The sequence below is a fragment of the Chrysemys picta genome, chromosome 21, assembly GCF_011386835.1.
Source record: "Chrysemys picta bellii isolate R12L10 chromosome 21, ASM1138683v2, whole genome shotgun sequence".
In the NCBI taxonomy this organism is placed as follows: Eukaryota; Metazoa; Chordata; order Testudines; family Emydidae; genus Chrysemys; species Chrysemys picta.
Window position 1 is genome coordinate 3487339 of NC_088811.1, and position 23724 is coordinate 3511062.

The 23724-nt window shown below is 43.7% G+C and overlaps 1 protein-coding gene across 1 annotated transcript; it reads left to right on the forward strand.

The window, feature by feature from the left end:
• The first annotated feature begins 1543 nt into the window (after positions 1-1543).
• Positions 1544-17660, forward strand: LRRC47 (leucine rich repeat containing 47). The gene is made up of 7 exons (XM_024104268.3): positions 1544-2258; positions 3072-3533; positions 6729-6845; positions 11506-11621; positions 12791-12893; positions 14366-14455; positions 16597-17660. Exons 1-7 carry the CDS (start codon positions 1602-1604, stop codon positions 16837-16839), a joined length of 1788 nt encoding a protein of 595 aa, XP_023960036.2. The 5' UTR covers positions 1544-1601; the 3' UTR covers positions 16840-17660.
• Positions 17661-23724: the final 6064 nt, after the last annotated feature.

Here is a 23724-nt window from a genome sequence, read left to right on the forward strand (position 1 = left end):
GAATGTGAACTGATTCTTTAGGATACCAGAATAGAGTATATTTAATTATCCTACTTGGTTTGGCTTTTTGAAGTGTTTGGCTTTTATATTGTGTCTCTTAAGAAGTTTGCATAGCTCTAGGTTATAATTATTACATTTTCACTGTTTGAAAATGTCCCTTCATAGGGGATTCTTGTAAATGAGGTTGATTAATGATTGTCTCTTCTTAATAATAATAAAGGAATTAAATGGTCATATTTTAAATATATCATCAGGCCTCCAAATACACATATTTTTAGGAAGTCCACAAGTCCAAAAAACATTTTCTAAATTATTTGGGATATTAAACAGTTCCTATTTTATTTTTAACACATTTTATTTCACATTTAAAGGTTACATGTTGTATAATTAAGGTCAAATGTGTGTGGTATTAAAGGGACAAATTCCTTTGTAAACAAAAATTGTATGTGCTTATGTGAAGACTGTATCATAATCCATATGCAGAAGGGAGATGAATTAAGGCTGCCTAGGCATTTCTGTCATTTCCTAACATTTGAGTGATTGACTTTGCACCTTAATGGTCTTTTACCATAACTTTTTTTTTTTTTGGCTATAGTTTTGGGAGAATAGAGGTGGGGAAAAGGAGAATGATTCCCCCCTAAATCCCCCTGCCTAGGCTGAGATAGTGAGCCCTCCCCTCTCCTTTCAATGTCCTTTAACCACACTCATTTCATGTACAGTTAGTCCCATTTATGTCAGTGAAAGAAAGTACTTCCCATCCTTTGAGGTGAAAAAATGGGCCCTTATAGGCACTGCCACCTTGTGACAAAATGGTGCAGCCAGGCATCAGCCACAGGCTAAAATCTGCCCTCAGCTTTGCACACACATTTAGGCCAGGTCTACACTTAAAAATTAGATTGACCTAGCTACACTGTGAACAATTCCATGCCCTGCATGACGTAGGTAGATCAACCTAACCCTCAGTTGACCTAGCTGCCGCCTGTATTGCCTCTGGGAGAGGTGGGTTAGCGACTGTGAGTTACCTACATCAATGGAACACCGTGGATGTAGGGTCTGTGCTACGGTGCTACTACATAGGGTTGCCAACCTGCCAGGATTGTCCTGGAGTCTCCAGGAATTAAAGATTAATCTTTAATTAAATGTGATGAAACGTCCAGGAATTCGTCCCATCAGACTTGGCGACCCCAGGGCTACAAGGGCACAGCTGCTGTGGCTGTAGTGTAGACACACCCTCAGTTACAGGCACAGGCACCAGCTGTCCCAGAGCTGGGCGGAGACCCCCCCACCCTACAGGGTGACTCCAGGCAGGTTGGCCATAAGGGGGAGGCTAGTGGGAGGCTAGTGGGACACTCTAGCCTCCCTTTGTGCTGCTCTCCATGGCAGCCACACCCACTCTCCTCCCTCGGAAATGGAACGCGGCCCTCTGGCCTCCCTGGCGGCCCCTCACTCTATGGCAGTGTCGGGCGTGGCGCTGTACAAGCGATGATGGGACACTCTAGCCCGCCTTCCGCGCCGCTCTCTATGGTCAGGCGACCAACCCCAGGCCAGCACCGCCCCCGGAAGCAGTGCCGTGACCCGGAAGTGCGGGGTCGGCAGGCAGCATGGCGGACCCGGCCTCTTGGCCGGAGCTGGAGGCGGCGGAGCGGGAGCGGCGCCGGGAGCTGGTTCTCCCCGGCGCGGCGGTGGAGGCCCGTATCCGGGCGGGGGGCGGCCGCCTGCCCCCGCGGCTCCTGGCCTTGCCGCTGCTGCAGGCGCTGGAGCTGAGCGGCTGCGGGGCGCTGCGGGAGCTGGGCCCGGGGCTGGCGGCGGCGCTGCCGGCTCTGCACACGCTGGTGCTGCGCGGGAACGGGCTGGGCCCGGCGGGGCTGGGCGCTCCGGAGGGCCCGGGGCTCGGAGGCCCCTTGCCGGCCCTGCGGGTGCTGGACCTGTCCGGGAACGGGCTGGAGACGCTGCCCGCGGCGCTGGGGGGAGCCCGGGACCCGGCCGGGCCCTGCGCTCCTGGGGGGGCCCCCGCCTTCCCCCAGCTGCGGAGCTTGAACCTCACCGGGAACCGGCTCCGGGAGCTAGGGCCAGGCTTGGCCCGGGCCGCCCCCCAGCTGCAGACCCTGCTGCTCTCCGGGAACTGCCTGAGTGCCCTGCCCGGCGGCCTCCTGCCCCCGGGCGCCTCCGGCCTCCTCCCACTGCTCAGCCAACTGGAGGCAGCCGACAACGGGCTGCAGGAGCTGGACTCTGCCATCGCCAACCTGCCGGCCCTCAAGGTCAGGGGGAGAGGGTGAGGAGAAGGGGCTGGGCAAAGAGACTGGCTACCCCTGGGGGAGGTGAGGTTGTACCCCTCATATGGTGGGTGGAGAAGGGGTTGAGGGGCTGAGACCCCACAGGAGATTGCAGATGGTTTCCTGTAGGTTGGAATGGGGTGATGCTGGAGCCCAGTGGGAAGGGAGAGAGACCGTTTTGCCAACCCCCGTGTACAAATAGCACAAGTTAGGCACTTAGTTAAAATCAGTTTTTTTTTTAACACCACATATGGGCTTCATTTTATTTGCTTTCTAGTTTCTGAGCCTTTAGATTGCACTTGGTTCAAGTTATCAAGCTTTTCTCCGCAACCAAGAGGGCTAAACACTTTTTTTAATGGAAGATGAGCTTCTCGCTTCATTGATCCTGGATACTGGGGCTTTAAGAAAGTCACAAATGTTGCATGACTTGTGAGAGTTGTCAGCGTGGGTGACAATTAGACCTTTATGAGAAAAGACTGATGCATTGGAGTCTGCTAAATTACAAGTTCTAGAAGTGGTGGATGTTCTATAGAGGAACTGGCAGAATTCATGAACTATGTAATGGTGCATTGACAGAATGACATATCTTGGCTCTAGGGTTAGGTATAACAAATGATCTTTTTTTGTGTGTGTGTGTGGTTGGGGGGGAGATGTCTACATAAAATGTAGACATTTTATGCCATGGCTTACCATGTGGCATCTAGCTGCCTTCTGAGCAAACAGCGTGCCAAGGCAGAGCTAGGCCCAAGTCTTTTAGAAGCAGCCAGTCTAACTTTGTAAATGCTTTTCCTCTCTCAGATCCTGGATGTTTCCAATAACGAGTTATCAGAAATCCCCGTTGAGCTTGCTGACTGCCCTAAATTAAAGGAGGTCAACTTCAGAGGGAACAAACTGAAAGACAAGCGGCTGGAGAAAATGGTCAATAGCTGCCAGACAAAATCCATTCTGGAGTACTTGCGGGTTGGAGGCCGAGGAGGTGGCAAAGGAAAAGGGAAACCAGACAACTTTGATAAAGAAGAGAGTAAGAGAAAAAAGAGGGATAAACGCCAGAAAAAGGATAGCGGAGATGGGGAACAGGACAAGCTGGAAGAGGTGAATAAACTGATGATCAAGATTCTGCACATTGCAGAAAATCCAGCTCCAATGGTAGTTAAAGTTAGTCCAAATATCAAAGAAGTTCGGCCATACATTGTTTGCTGTGTGGTGAAGGGAATGAATTTGAAGCAAGGAAATGCCTTGAAGAGATTTCTTTCTGCACAGGTAATTATGGAAGGATTAGGTTAGAACTTTTGTGAATCCGTTTTCAATGTGATCATTTTACTCCCATTCCAAATGAACAGAATTGCGAACAGTCTATTCCTTGGTATAGACTCCATTAAAGAGAAAATAGTGACTAAAGAAGCTATTGCACACAAGCATAAACCTCGAGGACTGCTTCTCTGTAAGTACATGGGTTTAGTTTTTTAGAGAGGGAGCTTTTCCCAACCAAGGAAGTAACTGATCAGTTGTTATGATGAACATTAATGTTTTTAAATTCTGGGGACTCTTAAATTGACTGCAGTATAACAGTACAAAACAATTTGCATCTATTCCTTTATGTGCAATTTGCTTTAGTTTCAGATTTCTGCCCCAATTTGTAATAAACTGAAATTTGCAGTAGATCACTCAAAGCTTTCTTTATGAAAAAGGTGTTAGGAGCTCAAGATACTATTGTGGAGGATGCCACATAAGCACACCGATTTCTGCTACCAGTTTAAAAGCTCCTTGTAGCTTTGCCATATACATTATGTACTGGGTACGAAGGATAAATGTGAATCCATGTTAAAATCAGAGACCGCAAAGACTGTTTCAATCAGTGATACTCAGACCTCAGTGGTTCAGGAGCCAAATTAGGGATCAACGTTACCCAAAAGAGCCACAGTAGTGTGAATTCATTGTTTCATTCACAATAGTACTATATAGCCATATTTCAACAGTATGGCAGGAAATATTTAGTTTATCTATTGCTGTGAGAATATCTATATAATATATAGATTATATTATTATTTTATCAACTACAGTTGGTTAATAACATAATATAAGCATCTTGATTGGTTAAGAACTTAGACTGGTTAATAATTAAATCTCACAGTGTTTTAATATGTTCTGCAAATAACCGCGGGACACACACTAAAGAGCCACTTACAGCTTACGAGGCTCGGTCTGAGTATCACTGATTTCGATCACAGTGTGTTTTTTCTCTGGTGCTGGACTGGTAGTGCCCTACATCTGTTCTTCAATGCTTTGTCCAGTCTAGTTTTAAACACCATATGTGGCTTTAAAACTATATTAAGCCATCTAATAGCACATGTTTGTACTCTAGTTTTCAGACTTGAAGGAGGTATGTTTGAAAAAATTTCCTACCTAGTACATTAGTCACCTTGTCCACTAGCAACAGAGGGTCCTGTGGCACCTTTAAGACTAACAGATGTATTGGAGCATAAGCTTTCGTGGGTGAATGCCCACTTTGTCGGATGCATCCAAGACTAACAGATGCATTGGAGCATAAGCTTTTGGATTGGATGCATCCGACAAAGTGGGCATTCACCCACGAAAGCTTATGTTCCAATACATCTGTTAGTCTTAAAGGTGCCACAGGACTTCTCTGTTGCTTTTTACAGATCCAGACTAACATGGCTACCCCTCTGATACTTGTCCACTAGATGGCAGATGCTAGTTTTTCTCAAATGTACAGGTCCTTGTGCATCTATAGTTTTTCTACCTTGGTCGACTTGTGCTCTGCTACACATTTCCTAATGGAAAATGATGAATTAGAGGGATAGATCACCCAAAGTGTTTTTTGTTCATTCAAGTAAGTGCCCAACTTTGGTCCCATACAGTAATTGATGCTTACAAATGCACAATCTTTCAAAATATTATGCATAACAATTGCATTTAAAGTTGCAGGCTGCAATGGAGTGTTTTCCCCAAACACCTTGTTGAGATTGGATCAGTTTCTTTTCATGGGTTTGCTAGCTTTGCCATATGTGGTAATAAGCATCTTCAGATACTCAGTTTCCTTATTTGTATAGTTAATAAGTATGGGATTTAGGGCTGGGGAGGAGAGAGTGGAGGATGGGGAAGATTATTTTGAAAGAAAAACAAGTAGAGCCGGGCAAAATTTGACCTATCATAGAGTTGTAAGCTGGAGGGAAGTTTCCTCTTGTTATTGATATATTAAATGTCTAAATAGAAGCATTTTATCTGCTCCCTAATTATTATCTTTTGTCTCCATTTTTATGGAACCAGCAAAACAATCTGAACTCCTCTCTTCTGTCTCTGCATTATAATTAGGCTTGTCAGAAATTGATTTTTTTTCTCTAATTTCAACAGCTTTAGGGTTAAAAAAAAATGGAAAAAACCCCACCCATGACAGCATGTCTGAGTTCACCCAGGCTCGCATATGGGGATAAAAATATTAGTGTAAATGTTCTTCCTCGGGCTGGAGCCCTGTCTCTTAGATATACCCCCCTCGCCAGGTTTCAAAGCCCAGGCTCCAGCCAAACGGGAATGTCTGCTCTGCTATTTATAGTCCTATTGCATGAGCCCAAGTCATTGACATGGGCTTTCAGACTTGCTGCTGTCAGGCTTTTTTGCTGTATAGATATATCCTTAATTTTTACAGTTACTGGAAATTAAGCAGGGGTTAGGTTTGGGGTTACGGCAGCACTGACACTAGGAGAATACAGGGGACTCCCTGCATGGCTGATGGGACCCGGGGTGCAGGGAAGACTGTGGTTCTGGCAGAGCCCCTGGCCCCAGGTTGCTGCTGAACAGTTCCTGCACAGGGATGGCTTCCACATTCCTGGCTGGTGAGTGGGTGGGGCTGTGACAGCAGAGCTGCAGAGGGCTCTCTGGGCTGGTGACATTGGATCCCTGCAGGCCAAAGGGGGGTGAGGAATGCTGTTGTCCTGGTATTGCAGAGCAGGGACCCCCCAGCACTCCCAGTTAGTGAGAGCAGGGGCTGCAGAGGGCTCCCTGCACTGCTACAGGTGCAAGGCAGGGAGGCTGCGCTCCCGCTGACTTTTTACTAATCAGTTTTTTTTTCCCTGTCGATTTCAGTTTGTCAGTTGAAATAGTTTACCAACATCTATCCATTTAAATGGAAGGCTACAGAGCGTAATTATCAGGAAATTAACAAGCATTCTTTCCAGTGCCATGTGGACAATGGTGAATTACTCTGTTTTGTAAACAAGTAAAGAGAACTATTGCTTTCAGCCCCATCCAACAGAGGGGGAAGCAAAGGCTTGTCAAATGGAAAAAGACTAAGTTGATGGAGGGGGTGAAAATGTTTGGCTACTACGGGGCTAGTTTAATAAGACAACTTAGAGTAAGGTTGAAGCTGGTAATGGTACAGGAATGCTGAAGGACATTGGCTGGTAACTTCATATTTCTGTGTCCTGCACATTTTGTTAGATCAAACTTCATGATGACATCTGTGAGAAACGAACAGCAGCAACCATTGCCACACATGACTTGCAGCAGATCAAAGCGCCCCTGCTGTATGATGCGCAGCCGCCTAACGAATTAAAGGTAGGATAAATAACCTTTTTCCTGTTGCTTTATCAAACTTTGGAGTGATACAGAAATGGGAAGATGTAATTTTGCACGCTAAAGAAATGAGAAAATTTAACTGGAACCAGGAGGTAAAATTCAGAAAGTGTGCCAACATTGTACCAATCCCTATCTAAATCAGACTCAGAAAACTCCTCACTGTTCAAATATCCTTCAGAATGTGCACGTTTATCAAATTATCTGATTTACTAGTAGTCACAGAACCCCTAGCACTAGCTGAATACCTTAAACATTCAAACAGGTAAAGCAGTCCAACGTGTTTCTCCATAAAGAGCATTTTGATCTTGCATTTTATGCACCTTTGCTTAGGGTGACAGAGGTCTTGGTGTTTCCCTGTTAACAGTTTCACTGCTGGTCCTCTCATCTGTGTTGAGCTGTTGCCAAGTTAATGTTCAGTGGAAGTCCATAAAATGTTAGGATATACCTGGAGTGTTGTGCAGCATAGCAGGTGTTCATTCACATGAATGTACCAGGAGTGATCGGCAGCAGTCTATAAGGTAATCAGCTGAATCAAATTCAGGCTCTGTTCACCAATTCTTTCTCTCTGGCAGTTTCTATTGCCACACCCCCAGATAATGTAATCATTTACAACTCATTAGTATACCGCGCTCTTAAACTAAACTCGATACAAGACTTAAACCTATGCTACAAAATGTTACTTTAACATGCTGCTCAGGAAACCCCTTTGTGAATTGCCACTGTAAGAGGAAGTCAGTGAACTCATTAACTTCATTGTTGATCTAATTAAACAGGGAAGTCTGAATAGTGTGGATTTTGAGAGCAGCTCAGCATTGTTCATTTCTTCTCTCTGCACAGTCTAATCAGCGGGACCATGTACTTCATTTCCAGGGATTGCCCAAGTATGGCTTCTGCTGGGATACCGTAGTTATCCTCATTCAGTGTGTGATGATAGCAAGATGGTTGTGCCAGTCATTTCAAAGGCAGCTTTTACCACAGAGGGTAGTACTTCATGTTAGAAAGAAATTGAGTTTCAGGACTGAATATGTCTGGCAAAATTGATTTTTCTACAATAACAAGTAGCAGAAAACCCTTCTACGTTCGAGGTCCTACACTTGAAAAGCTGTCTCAGAATTTACATGGGCTAAAAGTAATGTTTCTTCTCCAAGGTGCTCTAGTGTCCAGTTAGTGAATCTGCAGGGTCTCACCAGGGTTTGGATGTAAAACTAAGCTCTGGGTGCTCCTGCAGTAACTCCTCTGTAATGAGCCATTTCAAACAGGAACACTGCCTGCTTAGAGTAGAAGTCAATCTGCTCCACATCCATTTGTGTTCCAACAGAGATGCGCACTCTAGTGGTCAGGTTCATTTGCAGTACTAAAAACTAGATTCTCTCTCTCCAGGTCTTGGTTCCTTCTTACTAATCATGGGTAAGCTAGCCTCCTGACAGGAAACTCGGATAAAATGTAAAATATAACTCAGTATTACACTTGGATATTCTATCAGAAATAGCTGCACTCTGAACACACACAATTCTGTCAGTGTTTGTGCATCTCTTCTTATTGCTAGAAGGTAATGTGTTGTCATGAAGAGACCTGCTCTTCTCTTCAATCATCACATCTGCACAGGGGGAGCCAGAAGAAATTTTCAATGGCAGTAAAGCTCGTTTAATTCTAGAAGCTGTGATTGCAAACCAGGTCGGGGGTGTGTGTGTGTGTGTTAGTTAAGGTTCGGGAGCTATAGAGTCCTGAAATATGGTCCATGACCTCACTTTGGCTGGCTAGAACTCTTAGATGCAGACTGCCTTGTTTCCATCGCTAATAATGCAATCATCAAGGCATTTCTGTTCATTTCCATAGGAGTGCAGGCAAATGTTAGTAGTTAATGCATTTTGTCTAAAGTGTTTAATCATATACAGATGAGGTTCAGGCCTCCAACAGTTGCCCTCTTATGGACTGAGGCCATTTGAAGCTAGAAATTATTTGGAACAAGTCCAGTACTTGTCTCTTGCTACAAAGGAACTGACAGGCTCTAGTAAACTTACCTACCTGTTGCCCAAGGCAAAAACACTTTTAACTGTACTTCCTGATGAAATGTTGCTAATCTTTGGTTCTTTGTTTACTTTTAATAGTCAAGATGGCAAAGCATCTCTGATTTAAACCATGCAGACCACAAAGTAATCCCTGATCAAACAAGGCTTTCTGAGAGCTCACGCCACAGAATATATTTAACTCATAGCAAACAATACCAGCCAGCAGTAGAATCCAGGAACCAGTCTCTCATATATAATTGAAATTAGAAAAAAATGTTTCAAGTGTGGACTTTGTCCAAGAGATCACAAATAAATCCTGAACTTCATTGCCTCTCTTATGGCCTTAATTGCAGGTGCAAATACTAGAATGTGGACATCTAACTGCCTGACTCTGCTTGCCAATTGGGCAAACCTGTTTAATACAAGTTATTTTGTGTGAATAGTCACAGAATACAGCAGGCTAATGAACACTTCTTCCACTTCTGGAGACTTTGGTCCAATTATTTCCTTGGGTCACAAGTGAAAGATTTTGTTGGATCTTCAAATTCAATTGTCCACAACATCATGATTCTAAAGGGACCAGAATCCAAATTGTGGGATGGTTCTTCATAGTATGAGCCAGTGCGATATTTTTTTCTGCCCGTTATCATTAATTGCTGACCAAACCGTGGGAATAGCCTCTGAGATGCACCTAAAAAAGTGTTTTTCTCATTCCATTAATACAACAGGAGAGCAATTGACTAACCTTTTTTTTTTAAGGTGGTGGGAGGAGGCAAAGTGGTGAAGCAGGGGTTATTTGCTTATTAGAAATAAACCATAGTGTGTTTTCCCCAGTTGGACACAGCTCCCCCCCGTACCATCTCCTCTCAGCTGTGCAGGAGTATTTCCAGCATGGAGTGATTAAAATAAAGGCATCTAAATCATTGTCATAATTTAAATTACTTGATCTAAAACAAATAGCTGTTTTAAATCACATTGAGGCTTTGTAAAATGAATTTTAGATTTTGTCCATTGCAACTTTAGATGAAGAAAATCTGTGCTGGATTATAAATGAGGATGGTTCTGTTTTAATTGCACTATTGTTGGGGTATTTTATTTCAGTTTTATGTAACTGCTATAGGCAAAATAAAACATTGAGAACTAAGGTCTAGATCCTGCAAACACTTAAGTGGGTACATAACTTCACTCACTAATAGTCCCATTGATTTCAATGTGCTTAAAATCAAGTGTTTGCAGCATCTGGGGCTAAAATTGTATTGTTAAATATTTTTCTCTGAGTAGAATAATCATCTTTGTCATTTTAAATGGCTTGCTTCGGTGTTAACCACAAGAAGTTTAGATTTTCAATATGATAACAAAATGATTGTGGCCTTTATATGTACAGACTAAAATATAGGAGCCTAAAGTTAGGCTCCAAAGCCCCTGTGTAAGTACCTCTGGGTGGAGTTTTCAAAATCAGCAGAGTGACGTGGGAATGCAAGTCCCATTGACTTCAAACTGAACCGTGATTTAGGAGTATAGCCTGTTTGAAGCATTTCAGCTTTCTTGACTTGTGAAAGTACAATCTATCAGAAGGTGTTGGTTGTAAATATAGCATGGGCTATTTGCGTAGCCATTTTGTGTTTGAGTTTGTGGGTGTTCTCGTAGTAAGGATGATAGGAGGCTCTGGACTCGTTTTTCCACACAGATGAACATTTGAAGTGTGATGGTTCTTGGAAAGAAATCTCTATGTAGAATCTGAAGTTCTACAAGTAATTAATAAACTAAAGAGAAGTACAAAACAAAGTCTAAAGAAGGCAAAGAACTAGCAACATGTAAAGTTAAATAAAAAGTTTGCTTTTTTAAATTATTTTTCTACCCGTTTTCCATCCTGCTGCTCCCTCTGAGTCTTGCTTTGCTCCAGTCTGTTTGCAGCACCAATGAGAAGGCGGATTGCAGAGCGGATCAAATAGTGAGGGACCATAATCACTGCTTGAGCATGTAACAGCAGCCACCCTTGATAAAACCTAGGACAACTAGAAGAGACTTCAGCAGCACTAATCGGTGTGGGGGAGTTTTCTAAACTCTGCAGACTCGATTAAACTCTACAGAGCTTTATAGTAAAGTAAAATCTGAGATATACACATCACAAATTAGGCCTGTAGGGCATAAGAGTTAATACTAAAACTATTCAGTTTTTTCTTCTAAAATAGTCCAAAGCACTGGAAAGTCCTTGGGCAAACCATGGTTCTAAGATATGTATCTCAAGTCAAGCTCTTTATTCTTGGATGTCTCCTATTCACTCAACTCAAAAATAAACATGATGTTCAAAACTCAAGAACATACCATAATTAATAGGAATGTCCCTTTGGTGTGGTAACACAAACAAGAGTCCTGGCAGGGAGTTTAAACATGCCTGAGTATCTAGGATGTTTTTAAAGAATGAAATGTCACACGTGTTTCATAAAATCCCCCCTTGTCTATGTTCCAAGCAGTATATTGAAATAGAAGAATTAGTTATGGGAACTTTCAGTTAAATATTATAATCTCCCCATTTTTTTATCCCTTTAGCTCTTATGAACTAGCTCAGATAGTCCTGACATCAATGAATGGCTCTTAACTTTTAAGTATTTGCTTTTTCTCTGATACAGGTAATGCCACTGGGTCGGAAGGAGATCAAGGCAAAGGATCTTGTCCGTCAGTTGCAGTTAGAGGCTGAGGAACAAAGGAAACAGAAGAAGCGTCAGAATGTTTCTGGACTGCACAAGTCAGTGTATTAATGCACATCTGCTTTCAAATGGATCAGACACATTTTGGCCAATTTAAGATCACGTGAAAAGCAGCAATATTGTAACTGCAAAGAACATCAGATTTGCCCTCTGTGCTTAGTTATGAAAGGCAACATGTAATGGTGCAGATGCACTCAACATGAGCTCCTGAAAATCTAGAGAGGAAAAAAGAGTTGGGGGGGTGGGGGATTTACAAATAACAATACTGAGTAAAATGTGGTTGTTGTGACATGTTGTTGTGCCTCCTATTATACCAAGAGTTAATTTGGAAGTTGTCACCATTACTACAATATAAACTGTGCTTAAAGACGGTGGATGTTTGAGAGGCGGGAAAGTGGAGGGGAGCTACATATAAATGTCACATAAGTAAACTTATTGTGCTTAAATGTCCAAAATTCTGTCAATGGAACAGCTTGTAAGGAGCTGAAACCTTGAAGTGACTAGTATCAGAGGGGTAGCCGTGTTAGTCTGAATCTGTAAAAAGCAACAGAGGGTCCTGTGGCACCTTTAAGACTAACAGAAGTATTGGGAGCATAAGCTTTCGTGGGTAAGAACCTCACTTCTTCAGATGCAAGCCTTCACTTGCATCTGAAGAAGTGAGGTTCTTACCCACGAAAGCTTATGCTCCCAATACTTCTGTTAGTCTCAAAGGTGCCACAGGACCCTCTGTTGCTTTAAGTGACTATACATCTAATTTGAAGGAAAGCGACACATCACCCTTCCCATCCCATTCCTATTGGGATCATCTCACATGTCCATCATCATGCATGTTTGGGGGAAACTGACCAGGTAAACAAAGTGGGGATTGCATATTTCTGTAAGTGGTGGAGAAAGGTAATGAGACTTAAATTTAAGCATATGAACTCATAGCGTCAGTAAAACAAGCTCTAAAATGTTGCTATATTTTGAGCACTGGGCACAATAAAAGCAGTAAGAACATGTTTGCTCACTTTGGCAATCGGAATATTACTTTAAAGTGCTTCATGATATTACTGCATTACTCACCTTCAGTGCAGGCCATGCAGTTATGTTTTTCTGTGTGTTGGATCAGAAACACACAACCTCCATTTTCCCACTCTTCCAACTGTCTTATTTATTGTTGCCTGATTGTTCTTTTTCCATTATCTTCAGCTTTTTTCCTTGACAGGTACCTTCAATTACTGGATGGGAAAGAGAACTATCCTTGTCTAGTAGATGCTGAGGGCGTTGTGATTTCTTTCCCACCAATCACTAACAGTGAGAGAACAAAGGTACAAAAGTTTCAATCCACTTATATCTGAGTCTCAATGATAGTGGAAATGGGCCAGGCTTCAAAACTAAATCACTCCAATCCTCTCCTTGTCAGGAGATACTCAGAGGTGTTGTGGAATAAATACTCCTGATATTACCATATGTTCAAGTCTCCATTGAAATTCATGACCGAGTTTAGAAGAACTTTAAGGTCTAAAGTTTATATACTAAAAGCACTAGATTTTAAAAAATGAATTTAAAGTCAAACTATGCATTTTTAATGCTGAATGTCAAAATTATGTTAAGCTATTTAGCAGTGCTGCTTAACCTTGATGGCCTGTAGCAACCCAGTGAATAGCTTTACTGGAGCGAGAAAAAAATCTGTCTTACTAAGTATTTTTTATCTAGATTACATAATGCATGCTGCTGTAATAATTACTAAAAAAGAACACTGTGCATATCATAGCAGTGGCTCCTGTCCGGTGGGGCTGGCTGGGCTTGGCTCCCCACTCTGGGTGTTATAACCTCTGGGGTCGTAGGGTTACCCACTCACATTTGGCCCGGCCGGCAGCCTGTCGTCATGATGGAGGAGTGGTGCTGTGACCTCACGCAGTAGGCAGTACATACGAGCCCAGCCAGCCCTGTAGGAGTCACTGCTGTGGGATGAGTGTGGGAGCCTGCCCCATCCCAGGGCCTCCCATCTCCCCAAGGGCAGGACCTGACCAGGCCTCCCACTCAACTGTTTGGCTACATCTACACCATGAGCTAGGGATGTGATTTCCCTTGATCGTGTACAGATACTTGTACTACCTGTCATCGAACTAGCGGGAGTATAAATAACCGTGTAGCCATCATAGTACAGGTAATGGCAGCAGAGACACAACTAAGCCATGCTGAGTATGTACTCCCCTGAAACCAGTAGGTCTGTACTCAGCATGGCTGTAGTGGGTGGACTGCTGTTGATACAGCTAGCATGAGTATGTGTTCGCAAACAAGGGCATCATGCCCTAAGCTCATAGTGCAGGCACAGCCTTTGACGAATCCTGGTCACCCGATCTTTGGATGGCAACCCACAGGCTGAGAAACCATGCTCTGTAGTAAGCCGTTCCAAAGGTACGATGTTTTGGCCTGAGACAGCTGGTTATTGAGCTGCCCAGATAGGTGCAAACATACAGTTCTTCCTTCATGAAGTTAGCAAGATTCACGTGTAGCTACTTGTGCACTTGGATGTTTTTCAAATAAAGCTGAAATATTCTTTGAAAAACAAATGCACCAATAAAAAGCAACAGAGGGTCCTGTGGCACCTTTAAGACTAACAGAAGTACTGGGAGCATAAGCTTTCGTGGGTAAGAACCTCACTTCTTCAGATGCAAGTAATGGAAATCTCCCACCAATGCACCAATGTGATTATGGAGCTGTGTGCATTAGTTTCTATTTCATTGTATTACAATTCAGCCTTCTCTTTTCTGAGTCCATCTGGAATACTTTTCAGATTAGAAAAACCACTTGTGAGCTATTTCTGGAAGTGACGAGCGGCACCAGCCTTCAGATATGCAAAGATGTCATGGACACCCTTATTCTAGTAAGTATTCCAGTAAGCTGACTCTCTAGCTTGTTCTTTGTGTGTGCCCCTGAATAAGAGAACCAAGTTGGATTAGGGAGGTACATGGACCTTAATTTCTCCCTTTATTGTTTATAATTTTGTCTTTATTGCATGTTACTATGAACATTTACTATTGGTAACTTTATTGCATGTGACTATGCCACTTCTTAATCAGGAAGTGTCAATGGACTTCAGATGCATTACTGCCTATTGGACATGCACACCTCTATCTAGATTCATAGGCTCCAAGGCTAGAAGGAGCCATTGTGATCATCTAGTCTGACCTCCTCCACGGGCCAGAGAACCTCCTCCAAAATAATCCATACAGCAGGGCTTTTTAGAAAAATATCCAATCTTGATTTTTAAATTGTCAGTGATGGAGAATCTACCACAACCCTTGGCAAGCTGTTCCAGTGGTTAATTACTCACTGTAAAAAATGTACACCTTATTTCCAGTCTGAATGTGTCTAGCTTCAATTTCCCACCATTGGATCATATTACATCTTTTTCTGCTGGGTTGAAGAGCCCATTATTAAATATTTGTTCCCATTTAGGTACTTAGACTGTAATTAGCTCACCCCTTAACTATCTCTTTGTTAAGCTAAATAGATTGAGCTCTGTGAGTCTGTCACTAGAAGGCATGTTTTCTGATCCTTTAATCATTCTTGTGTCCCTTCTTTGAACCCTCACGAGAGCTGGACACAGTATTCCTGCAGTGGTCGCACCACTGCCAGGTAGAGAGGTAAAATCATCTCTTTACTCCTACTCAAGATTCTCTTTGGCCACAGAGTTAGACTGGGAGCTCATGTTCAGTTGATTATCCACAGTGATCCCCAAATCTTTTTCAGAGTCACTGCTTTCCAGAATACAGTTTTGCATTCTACAAGTTTGGCCTACATTGATTTTCTAGATGAATACATTTACAGTTAGCTCTGTCAAAATGCATCATGCTTTCTTGTGCCCCATTTACCAAGCAATCCAGATCACTTTGACTCAGTGACGTGTCCTCTTCATTGTTTACCACTCCCCCAAATTTTGTGTCCTCTGCGAATGTTATCAGTGATGATTTTACAGTTTCTTCCAGGTCATTGATAAAAATGTTAAATAGCTTAAGGCCAAGAACTGAACGCTGCGATACCCTCCTGGAAACAGACCTGCTCGATGACTATTCCCCGTTTACAGTTACATTTTGAGACTTGTTTTTAATCCATTTAATGTGTGCCATGGTAATTTTATATCATTCTAATTTTTTAATTAAAATGTCATGCAGTACCAAGTCAGACGCCTTACAGAAGTCTAATTATATTACATCAACACATTACCTTTAGCAGCCAAACTTGTAAACTCATCCAAAAAAATGTGAAGTTAGGCTGACAAGATCTATCTTCCAATTCACTTCAAAGCCTCCCACCATCCAGGTCTCCAGAATAGTCTGGCAGATTGAGCAGATCTTTCACCAGTCATCACAAATGGTCTCTCGGGCCAGATATAGTCTGCCTCATTTTTCAAGACTGGGGGATTCCACACTTAAACTTCTTTGCAACTCGTCACAACAAAGTATCATCAGTTTTGTTCATGTGAAGGTCCCGCAGTCCAGGGTGTCTGATGGATGCTTTCCTCCTGCACTGGAAAGACAAACTCATGTATGCTTTACCCTCCTGGTTCCACTCCTCCTACACTTCATTAATTAACTATCATTACCATGTTCTGAGGTCCAAGCTCAACGACACATGTGTAGTTGATATAGGGCAGGAATGAGGACAACTTAAAATATGTTGAAAGCAGAGTCCTTAATAATGACACTGGAGCAGGCCCTTTTCATTTAGAATCAAAGGGCTGGGATGCAACGCCTGATTTGTAAACCTGCTTGTGTGGAATGTGGGGACAAGGCTAGAAGGAGGATTTCCCATAGAATTCACTAACCTATATGGAGAGCTGTATTTTTCTTTTTTAAAAAAATGCTTAAATGATTACTGAAGGTTTCCATTTATGGTATCAGTCCCTCAGGAGTATGTAAAGCTCAGGCCTGCTTATTGGAAACTCTTTAAGCAATTCACAGCCCATCCACTGCGTTCACCCTGTACATTGAAATCTTTGATTCCTTTTTGTTTCCTAATCAGAAAATGGCAGAACTCAACAAATTCACTTTAGAGAATGCGGAGGAAGAATCCGTGTCTGATGGTGAATCGGACATGACTTCTGAACCAGTGAATTCAAATCCCAGCCAAAATGCAGAGCAAGAGAATTCTCCATTAACAGTGGAGCAGGTTCGCGTTGTGGACATGGATGGGAACTTAAAAGTACTGTATCCATCTAAAACTGACCTAACTCTGGTCTCGTCTCTTTTAACCATAATTCGTTAACAGCCATCAAGGTTCTTGTAAAATGCTTTGATTTTGATTTCAAATTTTTTTGCGTATTTTACAAATACAGAGTTTGTATATGGTAAAATTAAATTATTTAGACCCCTCTGTCTTTACGAAAACATGTAAAGTGACCTCCTTTTGGATGCATAACTCAGATGATTTGATCCTACTATGGCAAGGAGCACTACATTCTTTCCTGTCTCAGTAATAAAGTCCCAATGTTATAACTGGTTAGAGATGTGAATCAGTTTTAAATGCTAAACTTGGGATCTAAGTATTTCACATATTTTGTGCTCAGGATCATTCTTATCCCATCTAGTTGTAATATATAGATATGGTGACCTTGGAAGTTGAAATAATCTTGACCTGTTCTAAGAAGCTTTGAAGCAAAATACCAGTTTATGAAATTGCCCACTCCCCAGACTTCAGTCTTTTTATAAGCCTGTTTTTTGGTTTGTTTGTGTGAATTAATGTGGAAACCTATTTGTGACTTAATGAGTAAATTAATAAATAACATAAAAACTGACCAACAAGGATATATCCCATCTACTGGTACTAAAGACATTATGCAAAAACTGCATCAGCTGTCTAATATACCATAAAAAGATGAGAAGAGTTAAAGCTAATGCTGATTATCATCATTTGAGTCTTTTTTCTTGATGCAACTTTACTTTGTAATCTGTTTATATGGGACTAAACCTGAATCACTGCAAACCCTGTAAGCTCTTGTGGTTTTTTTAAACTCTTCAGTCTAACTGCAGCCAAATCTTTTTTTTTTTTAATTTCAGCAATAAAACTTTCATGTGATAGTTACTCCAGTATATTGCTATAGATATGATGCTGCTTCTCTTGCTCACCAAAGCACTAGCAAGCCACATCAGGAGGTGTTTATCATGCTGCATTTTGAAGCTATACTCCATTCACATTGAAATATCAGCCACTGTCGAACCTTCCCATAACCATTACATTAGCTGCCTGTTGAGTTTGCTCAGAATTTATCCTACACTCCTGTGTTTGAGGTCTATTGTTTGCAAAAGCATTGATGTTCCCCCCTTGTGCTGTGCACCACTCAAACTCTCCCTTAACCCGGCAGCACAGAGAGAGCTGCTCCTGAAGGGTGACTCACCAGCTGGAATGTCTCATTAGCACACTCGGTATCGATGGAATGCACTGGGTGAAATAACGAAAAGCTTTTTGGAACAGGCAGGTAACGTTAATGGAGAAACTAACAAATTCCTTGCAGTCTGTGTGTGGGATGGTCTTAATTCCAGCTACTAACTCAGTAACTGCCTACATGCTAATGGTTCCAGGCTGTTGGGTGACATGTTAACTGTTTTTCTCATGGAGACAGGCTGTGTCTACGTCGTTGAACCGCTCACTGTTGTATAAAACACATTGAATTTTGCTGAGATCTTCATAATAGATGGAAAAACTAAAGTAGGGAACTAAAGCCTGTAATCAAATGTCAGTGTTGTCTTTAGCATTGTTGTGTTCAAGTCATGTAACCTGCCCGAGGTACAGCTGTGTAGTAAACAGCTGTGTGGAGGAGATGCTTCCAGTAAGCCAGCCTCTAGTTAAATAAGGGTTTCTTTGCGTTTTTTAGAGCAGTTTGAACTTGCCTTCAGTTTACTTAGTTTTTTCTTTACATGTATACGCCCCATGAAAATACAATAGAGGCTTTGCAAAGAATTGGTCTACGTCATCTGAAATAGCTTCGAGTGTTCCTGCTAGAGAATGAAGGAACTCTTACATTGTACTATTAAATACTTCCTAGACTAGGGCGGTACTTTACAAAACTCTGCTTATTCTCAGTAGAGTTTTCTCCATTACTACTTCTTGAACATGTAGTTCAGGGACCTCAGTACTCGCTTTTCACAGTCCAACACACGAACAGCTGCACTACTCAAACCACTTTCTCTCCATTAAGGCTAGTGATATACTGTCTATCTGTATGTGAGGAGCTATTGTCATGTTCAAGCCCTACTATAAACTACCCTGTTCTTAAGGAAACACTTTCTGCAATTCAGAAATGCTCACTTCCACAGCTGCAGGGATTGCTGTGGGGGTGGAGAAGAGATGTGAATACAGGCAAGTTCTGGTGCCTTTTCCTTACTGTAGAAGTACCTCCCCTAGAGCCCTGCAAGTCTGTGGATATCCTCAGACCATTTTGGGGGGTCACAGATGGATGTGGATCCAAATTGTATAGCTAAAGCCCTGCAAATCCGTGGATGTGGATAGCCGTGGATCATTTTTGCAGATTGTGGATTGGATGCAGATATAAATTTTGTATCCATGTAGAGCTCTAACCTCCACCCTCCACAAACTGTTGCTTTGACTGGGCAAGTGCCTAGTTTAATATAGGTTTCAGAGTGGCAGCCGTGTTTGTCTGTATCCGCAAAAAGAACAGGAGTACTTGTGGCACCTTAGAGACTAACAAATTTATTAGAGCATAAGCTTATTAGTTTAATATAGGGAATGTGGTATGTAGTGTTTTTCTATAGAAGATAGTTTGGTGTTCCATCTGCCCCCCTCACAAAATACCATCTTCTAAACCAGTAAATGCAGGGCATGGAAAATTCCATAACTTGCTCATGCACTTTACTGCTGCTGGAAGCCCTTTTCATTCCTGAACCGAAGTAGTAATGACAGAGCGGGTGAAGTTTGACTACCCCCCTTTCCTCTCTCCCTCACTTGCAATCCGAGTCAGGCTGAGCCTGGCAGCCGCGCTCAATGCCTGCGGCGGGGGAGGTTGCAGACCCCGGAGGGCAGTGCTTAACAGGTAATGAAAGAGGTGCCAGGGTTCAAACAGTGTTTTTACTTTCATAACTGATGGCAATATGTATGGCCAAGCCTCAAGGAGTATGGGCACACCCCAGCACAAATTAAGCACTGCTGCAGGGCTCTGTTACTGCTTGGAAAATAAACTTGTGCAGGTCACTTGTAAAGTGAACCAGGATTCCTGATGTTTGCTTTCTGTGCCCTGAGGGCTGACGCTTGTGGCCTCTCACCGCCTAGGCTAACTGCCGCTGGGTGCGTGGTTTCTTTTAAGACCGTGGCAGATATTCCCTCATGCCTGGGGCTGAGTGAAGGAGCAGAGCACATGGGCGCGGGACCTAGGGGCATGGCAGGTGCGGCAGCACCCCAGGTTGCTCTGTAAAAAGTTTGCTGGTGCTGTCAGAATGAACCTAGCAGCATTTTGCAATTGTTCAGAAGCCCAAAGCTGTGGTGTGAGCGGGAATTGCGCTTTTTCACATTGCTTTTGAACCCACGTGGGTTACGGTTTCATTCGCTGGCTTTCAGCACCCCCACTATAAACTCTGGCCCTCACCCCATCCCCTTGCAGCTGGGATCGGCTCCGCCATGGGAGCAGCCGGTAAGTGAAAGCACAACTGTCCTGGCAGGCTGACCCCAGGAGCAGAGGAGGAAGGTCCCTGCTAAGCAACGGGGCCTCCCAGAGCCAGCTGGGCTGGTGCCCCATGGCAGAGCCTCGCCTGCAGGGCTCAGCGGGGAGTGGGGGTGGCTGGCCGGGGGCGGTGCCCCAGGCACATGGGGACCGAGCCAGTGGAACCTGGCCAGAAAGGAGCATGGGCACTGCCTGCACCTGCCGGCCAGGGAAGGGGCCAGGCAGTGGTGAGCAGGGCTGTCGCAGGGGAGCCGGATCTGCCCAGCCCCCAGCTGGACCCTGACAGCATGCGGTACATATGGGACTGACTCCTGCGGGTCAACCAGAGCCGCTTTGCCCTGGGGAGCCCCACATGGGAGCAGGACACCACCATCCCAATCGTGCACTGGTGTGGGAGCTTTGCTGGGAATCAGCTATAGTCTCACTGCAAAAATATTCCAGCCCAGTGCACTGGATGCTTAGATCCTCCCCAGACCCATGCGCTGAACAGAGAAAGTGACCAGCCTGCAGATTTTCCACTGGTGAATTTTCCACTCCAAGATGCTAGTTAAATGAATTATCCAATCAGGGAACAGAATCAACACCATGTGACTACCCCAGCCCAGTGAAAGTTGGCAAACAGCTATTAGCACCTGTTCAATAATGTACAATCCCAAGAGTTTACAAGCAATTTCAAATACCAAAAGTACCACATTTCACCATTTCTTTGCAGACAATTCACAAAGAGAAGCCGAGGCAGACTCAGTTATCAGTTATTTTATTACAAATAATTCCCCTCAGCTCTACCTGGAGGATTTGGGAGGGATAAAAAATGATCTGTGTGGTATAAATCAGCATTGCTTTGTTCAGGTCAGTAACGTTATTCTGATCTGTACCAGATGAGGAGCTGGCTTAGTGTATCCAAGGGGGAGGGATAGCTCAGTGGATTGAGCATTGGCCTGCTAAACCCAGGGTTGTGAGTTCAGTCCTTGAGGGGGCCATTTAAGGATCGGGGGCAAAAATCTGTCTGGGGATTGGTCCTGCTTTGAGCAGGGGGTTGGACTAGATGACCTCCTGAGGTCCCTTCCAACCCTGATATTCTATGATCCACAGTGAAACACATAACATAATATCGTCGTGGGCTCAGGAAATGGGACCAACATACCATAGTGATTGGTGCACTAGAACTATGCATCTAGATGGAAATGTCTTGCTGTATGTGGAAATCAAGGTTGAAGATGATCTTCCTGGAGGACCATGTAGCATTACCAAGAATGGGCCTGTCACACAACAGTAGCCATCATTATTAGCAACACTCGCTTACTGGCGCACAGATGGGATTTTTGCTTATTTTTTCTTTTTGTTTAACATGTAGGAGACATGTTTCCTAAAAGGTTACAGCAAGTTTCTGGACCAGGGAACTAGGTTGACAAACAAGAACTACAAGCCTTAGCCTTCAGAAGCTGGGGGGGAAGTGGGATGAGGGTATCAGAGTCCCGTTTGGCCAAACTGCTCACTCATTATACTTTTAAGCAATAAAGCTTCTGAGCAGTATGTCGTGTTCCTTGGGAACGTGCCACTTTAGTAGTTGGGGAACGGACTAAACATGCAATAGACGGGTTATCAGGCTACAGCTGCAAATGCTGTACCAAGAGGTAGGTGTTAAGGTTGCATCAGAACCTTGGTCTGTGATATTCCTTCCTCTGCAAAACTGCTTCAGCCCCTAGCACCGTGCCAGAAACTGGCACAAGTTACATCAGTGAGACCAGTGTGTGCTAAGTGATAACTGTATTTCACAATTGCTTCCACACATCATTACGGTCAGGCATGAGATACAGCAGGGGTCAGCACATAAATACCGTAGCTACATACTGGAGTGGAATTGCTCTGGGTTTATGTAGATGTCAGATAAGAAACTGGCTCAATTTGCCACACATCAATTCTCCTAACAATGATCTCCAACACCAAAGAGGTGGTGTGCTCTCATACACTGTTTTAAAATGCAATCACTCCTCTACTGATAACTTTTTTCCCCTAGATTGCTCGGTTCAAATCTCAGCCAGGTCAACAGCAACCACAGTTACCACCACATGGTAGCCTGTGTGTGAAATCAATTGGGTGGGTCTGAGCCCAGTTCCAGGAGGGACAGGTGATCCCATCACAAAACTACCATTGCATCCAGCACCAATGAGCATCCTTGTTTGTGGTCTGTTGGAGAGAGCACAGGATTGATGTGGAGGCTGAACTCTGCTCAGACCTAGAAGTACCCCTGACTGATGGGCGTCAGCTGCACAGTGTGGGAAGTTGACACTGCCGCTCCAGCCCCTTCGGGATAGCGCTTTGGACAAGCACCGACTCAGGGCCCCAGTAACTGCGTCAGACTGGGTTTGGAAAGAGACAGCTCCCATCTAGCAGCACCACATTTGAAGACAAACAAGGAAACCAGCATTCATTCAGGTTAGTAAAGGCTATTGCCAGAGGAGAAATGTCAGCTTTTGTATATGCTTTCTGCTGGCTGGCAGGTTTAATTGTGCTTGCTGCTTTCATTCTGCTCAGATGATCTCATGGTGATTAGGTCAGGAATGTATTTTGCTCATGAGATAGCTGGTGAAAAGTTATTTTAACAGCCAAGATGAAAAGTTAAGCAATACCATTGTAAACAGGAGAAGAGGCAACACTGCCAGGTTCGACTCACCCCAGAGGTGTTTACCCTCCCTGAAGTGATTGCCAGACAGCCCAGGTGGGATGACTCGCTCTCCTCTGATAAGCAGTCCCGGGAATGAGCTGCTTGGAGATCCGAGAGCTTAATACGTCTATTAAACAGCCTTTACCCTCCACAACTCCCGGAGAGCCCCACAGTAATCAGGATTCTGAGCCCTACATAAGAGTGGCCTAGGGATGCAGAAGCTATTTCAGGGAAATACATGGAATTGTGGGTAGTAGCAGCAGGGGACGTTGAGAAATGAGTACAATGAATATCAAACCCAAAATCCTCCCTTGCCTCAAAATCCTCCCTTTTGTTACCCTGGAGTCTCCCAAGCTCCTGCCCCCAACGCTGCTGACCAGCTTTCATTCTTTACCAGTGACTTAAAAACAAACCCAGACCCCTTGGTAAATAAAAATCTCTGTGCTGCTTTAGTTTGCAGTTTGTGCTATCAAATGTGGCTTCTCTGACGGTTAGATTTGGGGGCTGGCCTGTCTCTCCCACAGATGCATCCTGGGCCAGTCCATCCAGAGCAATCAATACTGCTGCAAACCTACTGCTGACAGGGTTGCTCAAATGCTTTTCCTCTCCCTTGTGTGACCTTCCCCAGCACAGATCTGGGTTGTCTCAGCATCCTGTCGAAAGGCTCCATTGCCTGGGCTGTGGTCCAGTGAGGAATAAGGGAAGAAGAGAGGGATCGAAGCAGAAGTTAGGAAAGGCAGCATGTACCTGAGGAAACCCTGCCTCCTGGGGAAGAAGAGAGGGATATGCTGATGAAAAATGACATGAAGAGAAC